The 13,299-nt window shown below is 41.7% G+C and overlaps 1 protein-coding gene across 10 annotated transcripts in view; it reads left to right on the forward strand.

The window, feature by feature from the left end:
• Positions 1-13,299, forward strand: part of PHF21B (PHD finger protein 21B) — a 214,773-nt gene that overhangs the window by 155,519 nt on the left and 45,955 nt on the right. For all 10 annotated transcript variants that reach the window (XR_005599423.1, XR_005599418.1, XR_005599424.1 and 7 more), the window contains one exon: positions 8,910-9,002. Coding sequence is in view for 7 of the 10 variants with exons in the window: in XM_039541628.1 (XP_039397562.1) it covers positions 8,910-9,002 (93 nt within the window). In the remaining 3 variants the exon portion in view is untranslated. The remainder of the gene's footprint in view (positions 1-8,909; positions 9,003-13,299) is intronic.

A 13,299-nucleotide genomic window follows, 5' to 3' on the forward strand; every position in this document is an offset into this window, starting at 1 on the left:
CCAGAGGGAAGCAGCGGTTCAATACAGATGTGGTATAATCATCTACTCCTGGAGTAAAAGGCATCCTTGTGACTGTGAAACCCAAGAAGCTTATGGACCTTTCTTAGCATCTCTCCTTTGAAAGAATGCTGTCTACAATTCTGGGCCCACATGCTGCATTCCTAGGGGAAAGTTTAGGGAGGGCTAAAACTGATAACTGAGTTTCTGCCTGATTCTTTCCTTAGAAAGGGAAATGTGGGGAGGCAGGAAGGAAAATTAAAGGGTGTGGCCTGTCAACCCTGAGGATCCAGGAGGAAGGCAGAAGACCACTTTACAGATCCCAGGTAACTCCTCACGATGGTCTAGTAGATCCCCATGCTGCTCTCCTGATTCCCACCCTTCTGAGTTTTGCTGCCATTGGCTAACACCCACCACCATCACCCACACACACACTGCATTTAGCCTGTACCCTAAACTTCCCATTCCATGCCTGAGAAGGTAGGTGAAGGTAGGGAATTATTGCTGATCTCACAACCCACAGCAACTCTCCCACCCATGGCTCCATATATCCTCCCAAAGCTTCAGGAGCCCTGACTCCACAGAACTGGCATAATGGGTGGATGTCTATCATGTCTAGAGAATTGTAAGCATTCAAGAGAACCAGTATTGCCTTCCCTGCCCCTTTGCAGGTTAGAGAACTTTTCTGACACATTTTGCTCTCCTCTGCAGCTCATATTTTTGTGACCCATGAAATCCCAGGACCTTTTCCTGTCTTTTTTTTTAATTCTTCAAACTACATAATAATGCAATAGGGCAGTGGTGCTATTACAGTGGGGGTGCTGAAGGCGAAAATCATGTATTTGGGTTGTTATTAGTACTTCAAGCCAGGCGGTGCTGCAGCACCCCTAGTTCTAGCAATAGGGCTTATTTAGTCTCTGAGTAACCACATGTATCACAACAAATACAAACATATGTACAAGATTGTGAATTAATTTGTGAGAGAGCAAGACCTACCAAAATACTGGTATGAGATAAAACAAAAAGGGGAAAACAGCAATTACTTTTAGGCTTCTAAAAAAAATTGGACCAGAGTTTCTTAAATTTCTGTGAAGTCCCAGTCAAACTACAGTCCATATACCAAATATACACTAAATATCTTTATGATTGTTGAAAAGAAAGAAAAGATATTTGTGTGTATGCCACACAGAGAACTTAAATATGTTGTTTTTACTGATGGAGGGTATGAAAAAATAATTGCTATTCAAATGTTTATGGTAACAGAATATAGTAGCAAGCTTAGAAAGAATGGGTGATCATTGAAGTCAGGTGTAGCAAATTTTAAGTCAAATGAACTCAAAGGTTGCATTTAGTACTTGGCATTTATATAAAGCAAGCTCAAGGTTGAATGCTGCATTCAAGTTGTAAAATGAATGCAGAATGGGTAAAAAACCTGCAATTACTTCAGTGAATATCCATTCAGGTTAAGAATTTTCATCTTTGCTGTTGCCATAGCAATCTGTTCCCCTGTCACTACCACATTAAAAATCCATTCTGTAAAACTGTTGTCGCCAATATTGAACATATAACAGACAAAAACATTTTTAAAAAATAGCTTTAGGTGTCTTGTTTGCGACAGGAAGCAGGAGTAGATCTTAGAGATGAATATGTACTTTTAAAAAAAGATTAGTGGTACTATAATATATTGTAGGAACACAGCATTTTTGCTGTAGTATTAAACTCAGTATGAAATAGTTTGAAAATAATATAAAAAGGTAGTGTCCGTAGAGCTCAAATATTAAATTATTTTTCTAAAATATAACAAACCAAAATGCTCTAGAATTAAATACGTTTTTATTGATGCACTATAGCAAAGGGCTTTGAAAGTAAATGGTCATTAATTTTGTCAGTAAATGGGCCTAATTTTTTTCTTGCACCAATTTAACTGTTGATTTCAGTGGTGTTATTTACCTTAGTATAATTCTGGATTTAGAAGAGAATCATGCCCACTAATAATTATACACTTGGGACCTGATTCTATGTTTTTCTTGCATCCAAAACTCCCATTAAAATCAACAACTTTTCTGCTTCTACAATGAATGCAGGATCAGCCCCATAGTTTTAATAATGGATCCAAATATCACAGTTAATAGCAAGCATAGTTAGAGATGGTTCCATGAATAAGTGTTACCCAAACTGAGTAAAACCTGAAGCCTCTTTCAATAATATATGTATTTAAAACTTTACAATATAATGGTTGTACCATTCAGCATAGAAATAAAGAAGTTTGTGCTGATCATAGCAATGTTGAAGTCACAGACCTAAGGACTTGTCTACACTGGCAATTTACAGCGCTGCAGCTTTCTCACTCAGGGGTGTGAAAAAACACACCCCTGAGCGCAACAAGTTTCAGTGCTGTGAAGCGCCAGTGTAAACAGTGTACCAGTGCTGGGAGCTACCCTCATCGTGAAGGTGGTTTTTTTTAGAGTGCTGGGAGAGCTCTCTCCCAGCACTCTGTTGTGACTACACAAGCCATGTTCAAGTGCTACCTCTTTAAAGCCTGCTGTTAGGTGTCATTTACCCAGGATATAGAAGCTGCAGAAGGTCTCCAACTCAGTGGACTTGCTGTGGACTGGTCATGAAAGGAGACCCTCCTGAAAGCCAGAGAACTGGACTCTGTTCTGTGTAGGTCACCACAGGGAGAGTTTGGAAGCAGGCTGGAGATGTGACCATAGGATCTGTGATCATGTGTATCCATTAACCATTAACATCAGTATATGGGAGACATAAGGTTTGAGGTTCCGTTTCAGCCCAGGGTCTAGGATAGTGATTGTGGGTCTACCCTGTGCCCTATGTATAGGCTAGGGTGGTGAATTCCCATGCACAAAAGCTTAGGATAGGTGCCCCTCAGTACAAGGGTTGCCATATCAGGAAATATTTGTGAAAGGTAAATTAGTTTGTCTGTATTTAAAAGTTTCTCTCAATAAAAAACCCCTAAATCTAGCTTAAACATGTAATATCAAATCAAAAGAATTTGGGTAAACTGAATAAGGATTCTTAACCTTCCCTCCATTACCAGCTTCCTTCACATACTAGAAGTATATAGCAGTGTAGGTATTTCAGGGGGTCACCAGAAACCCGCACAGACTGCAGATAAAGGAGAGATTTGAAGTTATCTTTGACTTTTATGGTCCTTTTTTATTAAAATGCTTAGAGCTGTAAATGTAGTAATAAGAAACTCATTTATCTTGACAAAAGTGCTGCTATAAACTATTCTGCACTCATAAAATAACCTTTTAAATTATTGTTTCTGCTGGTATCGATAAATTCATACAAAGTGCTTAAAGGTCAGGCATTGCCAGAAAAATGTCTTTTCAGCTTGTTAATTAAAGGTTTATAAGAATGTGCACCAGCTTGCTCTTTTGACAAATGGAGGGGGGAAGACACCCAAAATGGAAGAAAGGGATAGAATGGCAGCAGTGAGAGACAAGAGGCTAAGCCCAACCTACGCTCACCATGGAATGTATGGGTCGCTTATGAGATAGCTGGTATCTCTGAAGGGGAAAAACAAATTATCCACATTTGTGGAGAGGGGGATCTTGATTACAGTCCTCATGGAGACAGTGTGGTCGAATATTTGAAGCTGAGAGCAAGGGACCTGATTCACCACTGTTACTCCAGGTCTGCACCAAGTTACGTTACTGAGAAACAGGAATGATCTAAAGATGAACCACATCACCTCATATTTCAGCTCTTACTCCTAAACCTCAGTACTTCCATAAGAACTGTGACCAAGATCCCCCCCCGTTTTTTTTGTATCCCCGAATCAGCATGGAGGCATTGTTTCAGGTAGCTAGAGCTTGATTCACCACTCTGCTATTCAAGTTTAAAAGGGGTTCAACATGGAACTGGAGTAACACCTGAGGCTTTGGGATTAGAAGGGGGGTGGGCAAACTTTTTGGCCTGAGGGGCACATCTCGGTATAGAAATTGTATGGCGGGCCATGAATGTTCACGAAATTGGGGTTGGGGTGCAGGAGGGGGTGAGGGCTCCGGCTGGGGGTGCAGGCTCTGGGGTGGGGCTGGGGATGAGGGGTTTGGGGTGCAGTAGGGTGCTCTGGGCTGGGACCGAGGGGTTTGGAGGATGGGAGGGGGATCAGGGCTTGGGGCAGGAGTTTGGGGCACGCGGGGTGTTGCTCAGGGGTACAGACTCCAGGCAGTGCTTACCTCAAGCAGCTCCCGAAAGCCACAGCAGCATGCCCCTCTCCGGCTCCTATGTGAAGGATCAGCCAGGCAGTTCTGCTGTGCGCTGCCCCGTCCACAGGCGCCACCCTTGCAGCTCCCATTGGCTGTGGTTCCTGGCCATTGGGAGCCGCTGGGGCAGTGCTTGGGGCAGGGGCAACATGTGGAGCGGAGCCCCCTGGCTTCCCCATGCGTAGGAGCCAGAGCGGGGACATGCTGCTGCTTTAAAGAGCCATGTGGAGTGGCCCCTGACCCTGCTCCTCAGCTGGAGCGCCGGAGCGGGGCAAGCCCCAGACCCCGCTCCACAGCAGGAGCTGGAGGGCCGGATTAAAATGGCTGGCAAAGGTAATAATTGGAGATATACCAATCTCCTAGAACTGGAAGGGACCCTGAAAGGTCATCGAGTCCAGCCCCCTGCCTTCACTAGCAGGACCAATTTTTGCCCCAGATCCCTAAGTGGCCTCCTCAAGGATTGAGCTCACAACCCTGGGTTTAGCAGGCCAATGCTCAAACCACTGAGCTATCCCTCCCCGACCAAGCCAGATGCATCCCATAGGCTGTAGTTTGTCCACCCCTGGATTAGAAGATCTGTCTTCTGTGCCCAGCTCTGCCACTTCTTCACCCTGGATACCTAACTTTGCTTCTGACCCTCATTTCTGACATCATAGAATGGAGATGATAATACTAACCCACCTTAGCAAAGGGGTTGAGAATCTTAGCTGAAAGGCACTATAGATAAGTGCAAAGTACTTATTCTTTATTATTATTATTATTCTGCTAATGTGCTGACTTGAACTATTTTAATTGTCCAAACAAAGAGAGATAAACAGTAAGCAAACAGCACAAATAGTGAAAAGTAAATTGTATTTTTTAAAATTGTCTCAATTTTTTGTATTCCTTGATGCTATAAGAAATATATGTAAGAATATTTTGGATTTTTCTTCCACCTTCGACATGTGAGATTTACCCTGGCAATGTCCCTTTAAATATTTAAACAGCAGTTCTTTAATATCAAAAAGTTGGTAAACCCTAAGCTGCATCTCTTGTACTGAAAATTTCATAACTGAAGAATGCCATAATTTGTTTTCATTCTCTTGAGAGGTAGCAGCAGTACTCTGAGCTTCTTCAGGGAAATAAATCTAGAGCATTTTTTGAGAGTGTAGGTGACAGGACTAATGATAGCTTCATTTGAAAACACAGCCAGAATGTGTTGTCCATGGATGTCAGAGCAATGAACTAAGAATATAGTACAAAGTAGCTTCTGGAGTTCCCCTTTTCTCCTCCCATCCCCGTACTGCTTTTGGCCCAATCTTTCTGTATTGTAAATGTATCAGAACTGCTTCTATAATGCATACATAGGTTAAGATGGGTCTTTTTTCAGAGGAATATGATGGGGAAACTCTTAATTTTTCTTAGAGGTTTATGTTTGTTTTTTTAAGATCACATATTTGAAGAAGTCCAAGAAAGGTCTTTTCAATATGGAATTTTGTTTACAGCATCTTTCTTATTGACAGCTGTTTCTTAAATAACTTTTGGTTAATTGGACTCCTTGTTTCATGTTCAATTCCCAATCCTTTCATTAGCAACACTTTTTATTCTAATCTGGGATGCACTGTTGTGCAATCTGAAAACCATTTTGTTGTGTGTTTATGGTGTATTTTCAGTATATGTAGCTGCATGTCTAAAATTAGTTGATAATGAAAGATGGAACCATTTTGACTCCAGTTCAGAGAAGTGGGGGACTTTTTATATTAACTTGCTAGTAGAGGGCATGCGTACATATGGGATCTCTTCATCCTTACTCTAAATGTTAGAACAGTCATGAACAAGATTTTAGTTGGAGAGGTTGGAGGTCGACTGCCCTGTACCTTCTGTCATCATTCATACAAGGGTAGAGTGGGTGTAAAATCCAAAGGGCAGTGTTTAAGACTTGCTTTGCATTGGTGTAAATGACTCAGGGTTCAGACCACTGAAGAATCAGGCCCAGTTGTTGAGGAAGGGGTGCCTTTTTAATAGCCTCATTAATGCTCACAGAAGGTGCTACATTAACACTATTGGGAAAGGTAATCCTATGGCCACAGAGTGCGCAGCATGGACAGCAGCAGTGTGATCTTTCCTTTGCCATCCTGTCAATGTACTACACTGTAGCCAATGTACTACCTGCAAGATAGCGCTCTCTCTGCCCTTAAGCCATCTGGTGAGACTACCAGCAAGAGTGCCTTTTATGCTTCACCAAGAGAAACAGAGCAGACAACTAACTCATTTTACCCAGGCTGCTGAATAGCCAATAGGGTTCAATGATTTTGAACCAATGACTTTAAGAGAAAACATTCTGTGGTCTAAGATAAATTGTGAATGTCCAGCTGTTTCTAGGTTACTGTTTGGGCACTGTAACAGAGTGGTTCATAGTTGTAGTCCAGCCAACCCTGATTACACAATGTGTCACATCTGGGAGAGAGCAGGGTGATTGCCCTATAAATAGCAGCAGGAAGCGGTAATAATTAATGGGGGAAGCACAGAAAAGTGTAGAGAGACACAGGGAGTGTGAAGGACTCCTGCGGGGAAAGACCCTGAGACCAAGGGTATGTCTACAATGCAATAAAAAAACCATGGCTCCAAATCTCAGAGGCCAAGTCGGCTGACTCAGGCTCCTGGGAGGAGGACCTGGGAGGACAGGCTATAAGAAGAGACTGGGACAGAAGAAGAGCTCTGGCTGTGAGAGAAGACGCCAGAGCTGAGTGTGGACTGTTGTGTGGGGATAGATTTTATTTTGGAACCCTGAGGATTATTAAGAACTGTGGTGGTTATTAAACCAGCCACAGGCTGGGGATGTTGTTATCTCCATGAAAGCCCATGTGAGGCATGCAAGAGGGGCTTAAAGGGCCAAGGTGCTTGCAGAGTGACCTCTGACCACAACGGGGCCACCAGTAAATGATCACCCTGGTACAGGCACATTAGTAACCTCATTATTCTAACAGAAGTGACCTCATTATTCTAACTACAAAGAAGGTTGGAATGGAGGGAGAATCTGAATCGTATGCCAGTAGCTAATTTAAACTGTCATCTCCTCCACTGTTGTTTGAAATGTTGTATGTTCTTTTTCGTTTTCACCTTAGAGGGCAGAAGGGCTGGGCTCACTCGTTTCCAGTTTATACTGGCATAAAGGAAGGAGCTGAGTCCCCAGCAATGGAGTGTCTGCTGGGATGGAAGCTGAGTAGTAGAAGGTGGCTATAATTTTCCTTTTTTCGCAGGGCCTGCAGGAGACCAACATCACACACCAAAAGTGCCTGGCACTGATTGGGTAGGGAGACAGGAGGAGGTGGTGATTCAGATAATCCACAATACAGCCTCTACTTGTGAGCCTCCAGTGGTGCTGCTGTGTGTAATCTATATGGGATTACTACGGTGAAAACACTGCCTGATCTTTCCCCTTCTGATGCAAAGGTCTTCATTTGCACATGGAGGTACAATTTAATCCCACTGCTACAAGGAGATGTAAAAACAGCTCACTGTGTTTCTCTCAAGGCACCATTGTAGCCTGCCATGCTGTTTTTCAGAGGGACATTTCTGGTTAGTACTCAAAAAGAACTTGTTCTTGCAGAAATATTGAGAGAAAGAGAGAAAGAAAGAGCTACAGAAGCACTGACACTGCAAAGACAAACTTGTGAACTCCACTGGTCTATAGGACTCAACTACTCCCAGTTCAAGTTCTAATCTTTGCTGAATACAAAATAAAACAGTTTTGTAGATTTGGATGATGGAATAGTTGGGTTAGGAGAGCATAGGAATGGATCAAAACAAATTTCAGAGGGAGAGGTGTTTCTAATCTCTCATCACAGAAATGTATGTTACTCTCCAGCCTACTGATAACCAATTGCAATCTCAAAGCATAAAGAAAATAACTGGGTATCAAGTATCACCTCAATTACCCAATATGTCTGAAGTAAATCTCATATATGTTGAAATGAAGAGCCAGGTCTTTTTTAAATATTGAAAACAATTGTAACACAAAGAAGAGAAGAATGTATAGGTAGAGTATGTTTGAGTCGTGGTAACTGACATGTTGGCTCAAAATGAGTGTATCCTGTAGCTGTTTTAGATTACTGATACACTATTGCACCTCCATAGGTTGCATTCTGCTTTTGGATTTGATGGGACTGTAACAGATCAGCATATACCAAATCTTGTTTTTACGATAAAAATAAAATATACTCTTTAAACTCACTGAACTTTTAAAGGTAGCTTGGCAATGTGTAATGTAACATCTTTAAATCCCACTTTTTCAAAAATGAAGGCAGCATGTATCTCTTTTCCTTGGATCACTTTTGAAAACATGCTACTGCGCAAACAAACCTTGAACTTGACAGGGTACTAAAATACCTTTAAAATAACTAGGATGGTATGCATTACAAGACAAATCCTTCGTACTCAGTATTGCAAAATGTTCCACAGAGATAATAGATCATAATTAAGGATGCTTTTAAGAGAAGATTAAAGAGGGGAAACAATTCTCTGTCTCAGAAGAAGGGAGGGAGAGAGAATTCCAAATGGACTGAAATGCTACAGTGTGTTACTTCCAACTACGGAGAGCCAAATACAGGCAGAGAATAGTTGGGTAGGTTTCAGTCTGTCTATGGAGAACTTTGAAAGTGCCATTGTTTCAAACCCTGTTCAACTGTTTTCTTCTGGCAGGCTTTGGGAACTATCACTGCAGTGCCCATTAAAGTTCCTCAGGTCAGCTCCTTGCAGAGGTTGGCAGGACAAGGACCAGCAGTGCTACCTCAGGTAACAATACTATTTTAATTTTTTGTGTGGAATTATTTGAACTGAATTCCAAATCTGATATTTAATTACTCTTTTATATGCTTCTTTGGTGTCCAGCCCTGTCACAGATAGCGCACACAGTTGACTGAATAAAAACTAAAGGCTTGAACCGGGAAATTACTGAACATCTTGGCTTCAGTGCTAGTTAAGCAACATGGTTGTGATTTTCCCAATCTGGAAAAAAACAAACCACTAGGTTTTCTTCTAGGAGTGTGTGATTATGGTTGGGGAAGGAGGAACACTGGGGTGAAAACAGTGAAAGACCCCAAGAAAACTACTAAGTATTTTATGAACTGGAAAAGCAAAATGAGCAATAAATATGCTATACAAAATGAATCTCAAACCTGAAAAGGTCCTTAGATTGTCCTAAATGAAAAGCTTACAACCTTGTAAATAAAACAAAGGATCAGGGCCCGATTTCCTAGGGGCACTGACATTCTAGAGGTATCTTACCTCTCTAAAACTGTGTGCAATATGAAGGTCAGCTGTAGGCGGGGGAAAAGAGGGGGCGCTGAAGATGCTGTCCCTAGGGGCGCAGAAGGTGTAAATCCGGCCTGCAAAGGATGCAACTAGAGAGATTCCCAGTCTATGAACTAGTTAGGCCTGTTGTTTCTGGCCTTAGAGACCCATACACTTAAAGCAAGTAAATTAGTTAATCGAACCTTGATCTCCCCACCCCCCCCGGGCAACTTTCTGTCATTTTAACTGGTTGACTTGGGACACAATTCATCTCCTTCACAAAAAAGGTTTGAAGTAGAGATCCAGATCTTCTGTTTAATATTCTAGAATAGAAGGATGAAACAGGATTAAATTACATCAGTCACATTTCAGCCTCTTCTTCTGGTGCTGGGTTCAATCATGATCCAACCTATTTGGGAATCGGTCATGCTTGCTAAGTAGTAGGCAGGTTCCATAGTAGCTCGTGAATTGTTTTTTGATTTTTTTCCTTGTGTGGTTTGAGTTCATTCTTACGTCTGATAGTATTCTGATAGTATTCTTCAGCCTGTTGATCAGTAATGTCCTTCTGAAACCTTTAGTTGCTTTTAGTAAGTTTTTTTTACTAAGTTTAGTGCCTCTCTTTAGAATCCCTCATTGTGTAAGATGCTTGTTTTATTTGTGTAAAATGCTTGCTTTATTTTGATGAAATTCCTCTTCATGCTCATTGGAAATTTCAGCATACCTTACGGTAGTTGGATGCAAATTCAGATATTCGTTCTCAGGTGTCATTATGAAGCTGCTGCAGTAAATCGCATTTTCAGACAATCAGCTAAGAGGCTATGGGTGGCAGCAATATTTTTGAATTTTCACAGTGTGCTTTACTTTCTCTTAAATAGTGTACAGAACACACAGGTTTAGAATGATTGCACCTGAAATTCTTTCCTATTTTTAATTGTATTTGTATTGTCTGGGCAAATGGCAAAGACCTCCATTGTATGTCATCTTCAGCAAGTTGCTCACAATACTCAGTAGTTTTCTTTTCAGATACAGAGTTAACAGCAGTAAGTGGAAATGCATTTTTCCGTCTGTAGCCATTAGCAAGTCATTTCTCATGTCTGAGCAATCACCTAATATTAATGTCAGTGTTGGTTCTTTTAATTCTTTTATATTGTTTCTTCACATGCATTTAGTATTAGACCTGTGAATTAAAATGTGTCTGGAGGAGTACATTGAGGAAAAAGCACTTCAATTATTTCTTTACACTGTTCAGTTTGTGGAAGGCATAAAAGAAGGTTATAGTTTCCATATCAAGTTCAAGTTTGCTTTTCAGTTTTATGGCGTAATCACATATTCATTTTTGCCATTTTGGGGTGTCAAAGATGAACAGAGAATGTTCATGAAAGAAGATGTTGAAGAGCTGCTGGATAACCTGTAACAGGGACTTAAATTAATATTAAGGTGACAGTGATGGCATCACAGATGTCACACTGCTATGGTCATCAGTGTTCTGTTCTTCTTAAGTAGACAAACTGTCATTCAGTTCTACATTTGATCTTGAAGAATTACAAAAAGCTGATTTTCTGCACTTTTCTGAGAAGAGCACGAATCCTTTATATCTTGTTACTTAACAATTCTTGACAATATTAACAGTTTACTTTTGAAGAATTATCAGTTTTCATTACTTCAGTCCATTCAGTTACATGTTTTCTACCACTCCTTTTGACTTCAGGCATGTTGAGTCAGACATTCATACATTGTAGTTCAGTGATTATAAAATACCAGTCACCTGTTCTGCAGTATTAATCATCAGTTTTCACACTTACTATAGTTAGAATGAGAAACAGCCACATAGAGAATTCATCGTGAAAACTGAAGAATGAAAATGAAGATGAGCTAGCCAGTCTATATAGAACCACATTATCCAATTCCCTACTCACCTTTCAACAGTTTCTAATTCTCTTTCTTCAAGCCGTGCCTTTCTCTCCAGCCAGCAACAATTCTGCCCATCGCCCACCCTCCCTAGGCTTATAGACAGTTCCATAATTTTGATTGTTTCCTAATCATCATAAAAATAACGTTGACATTCTCAAAACTTCCCTTTTCAGTCACAAGTACAAAGATTAGGCTGGGGTAATCAGTACTATAAGTTCGTTGTGAAATACAAACAATTTTTTTTCTTTAGGCCTTCACTAACGCTAAAAGCAAGCCTCTTTGACAGAGCTCTTATATTTTGCTTTTGTTACAGACAAGTGTGGAAGTTCCTTCTATAATTTAGGATGTCAACGAATTTAATCCCCCCTTCACCACCTTATTCCTCATCATATCTTGTTTGGGATTTCCAGTTAAATGAAATGCACTCCTTCATTAAACTGCACTCTTTGTTCTCTTCTGGAAACACAGGTTGGGTTTATTTAAAACAAAATACAAAAAAAAAATCTTTTTCTTGTGTATCTTTACAGCACTTAGCACAGTGGAGTCCCTGAGTGCATGGGCGGCGCGTATTAGAGGCTTGGGAAGGCTAAGACTCCCCAAAATAAAAAAGGCTGGCCAGGCAGGGGGCAAAGGCTGGATGCGGGTCACCTCCCTTTGGAGGCCTGCTGCCCTGCCACCTTTTCACCTGGGGAGTAGGAGACCTGGGCACTCCCTAGAAGTTGGAGGGCCACCGACTCCTGGACTGTGGCCCCGAACCCTGATTCACACCGTCCCTTGAGGCCCAGCCTCCGCTCCGCCTCTTCCCATCCCCACTCTGCCTCTTCCCCTGAGGGCCTTCCCACCGCTCACTCCTCTCTGCTCCCTGTCCCCACACCCGTCTCTCACCCTTAAGGCAGGAAAAAAGTGATTGGGCAAGCAATCGGGGAGGGGGAAGAAGTGGGCAGAGAGGAGGAAGCAGTGGGCGGGGCCTCGGGGGAAGAGACAGAGTGGGAGCAGGAAGAGTCTGGGAGGGGCCTGGGACGGAGTGTGGGTGGGGCCATAGGGAGAGGGGAGTGTTGGGGCCATGGGGGGAAGGGCCACAGTCCAAGTGCTGGTGGCTCCCCACTTCTATGGAGCTTCTGGCACTCATGGGAGTAGCCTCCCCAGTTGAAAAACTCATGCGCTGCCTATGGTTCCTGTGTGTCCCTACAATACAAATAATAATCTGGTAATTTTACAGTCATTTAAGTGACAATTAAAGAAATACTGTATCCAATGAAGTGTGAGCAGTCTTACAAGGTGATATACTCCCTCAAATAAACATTTAAATAATGGTAGGGACACTAAAATCAAACCTCCGGTTTTGTTTTATTTTTCAGTTAAGATAAATTTGGGCCCAATCCACTCCTATTCAAATAAATGGAAAAACTCTCATTAATCTGAGTGGGAGCTGAATCAGACTCTGATGTCCTGTTTCACTGACCTCTTTTTCCACCTCCTAGTTGAAGGCAGGGATTGGGAGTGCTTTGCTCATAACATCTGTGGTAGAACAGTGCAGACAGTATCCCAGCAAAGGCCTACAGTGCTCCTATCATTAAGATTAGTGGAGGTGGAGAAACAAGTACACACATACTTCAGATAAATTCTGTGTGTATTTCTCTTGTTGCTATGAATGACTGTTGCTGCCTTGCATTTTATATGAATTGTATCTGATATGTGAGTTTAATATGTATATTTTAGTATGGGCTTGCCTATCATTCAATTGAAAGCTCCTTGTGGCAGGAACTGTCTTCTTATGTGTTTATATGGTGCCCAGCACAATGTGGTCTTAGTCTGTGATTGGGTTCCCTAGCCTACTGCAGTACAGATAATATCACATTGCTAGCACTGGTGCAGCTCCAGTAGTAGT

The sequence above is a fragment of the Mauremys reevesii genome, linkage group 1 (genome assembly GCF_016161935.1).
Source record: "Mauremys reevesii isolate NIE-2019 linkage group 1, ASM1616193v1, whole genome shotgun sequence".
NCBI lineage: Eukaryota > Metazoa > Chordata > Testudines > Geoemydidae > Mauremys > Mauremys reevesii.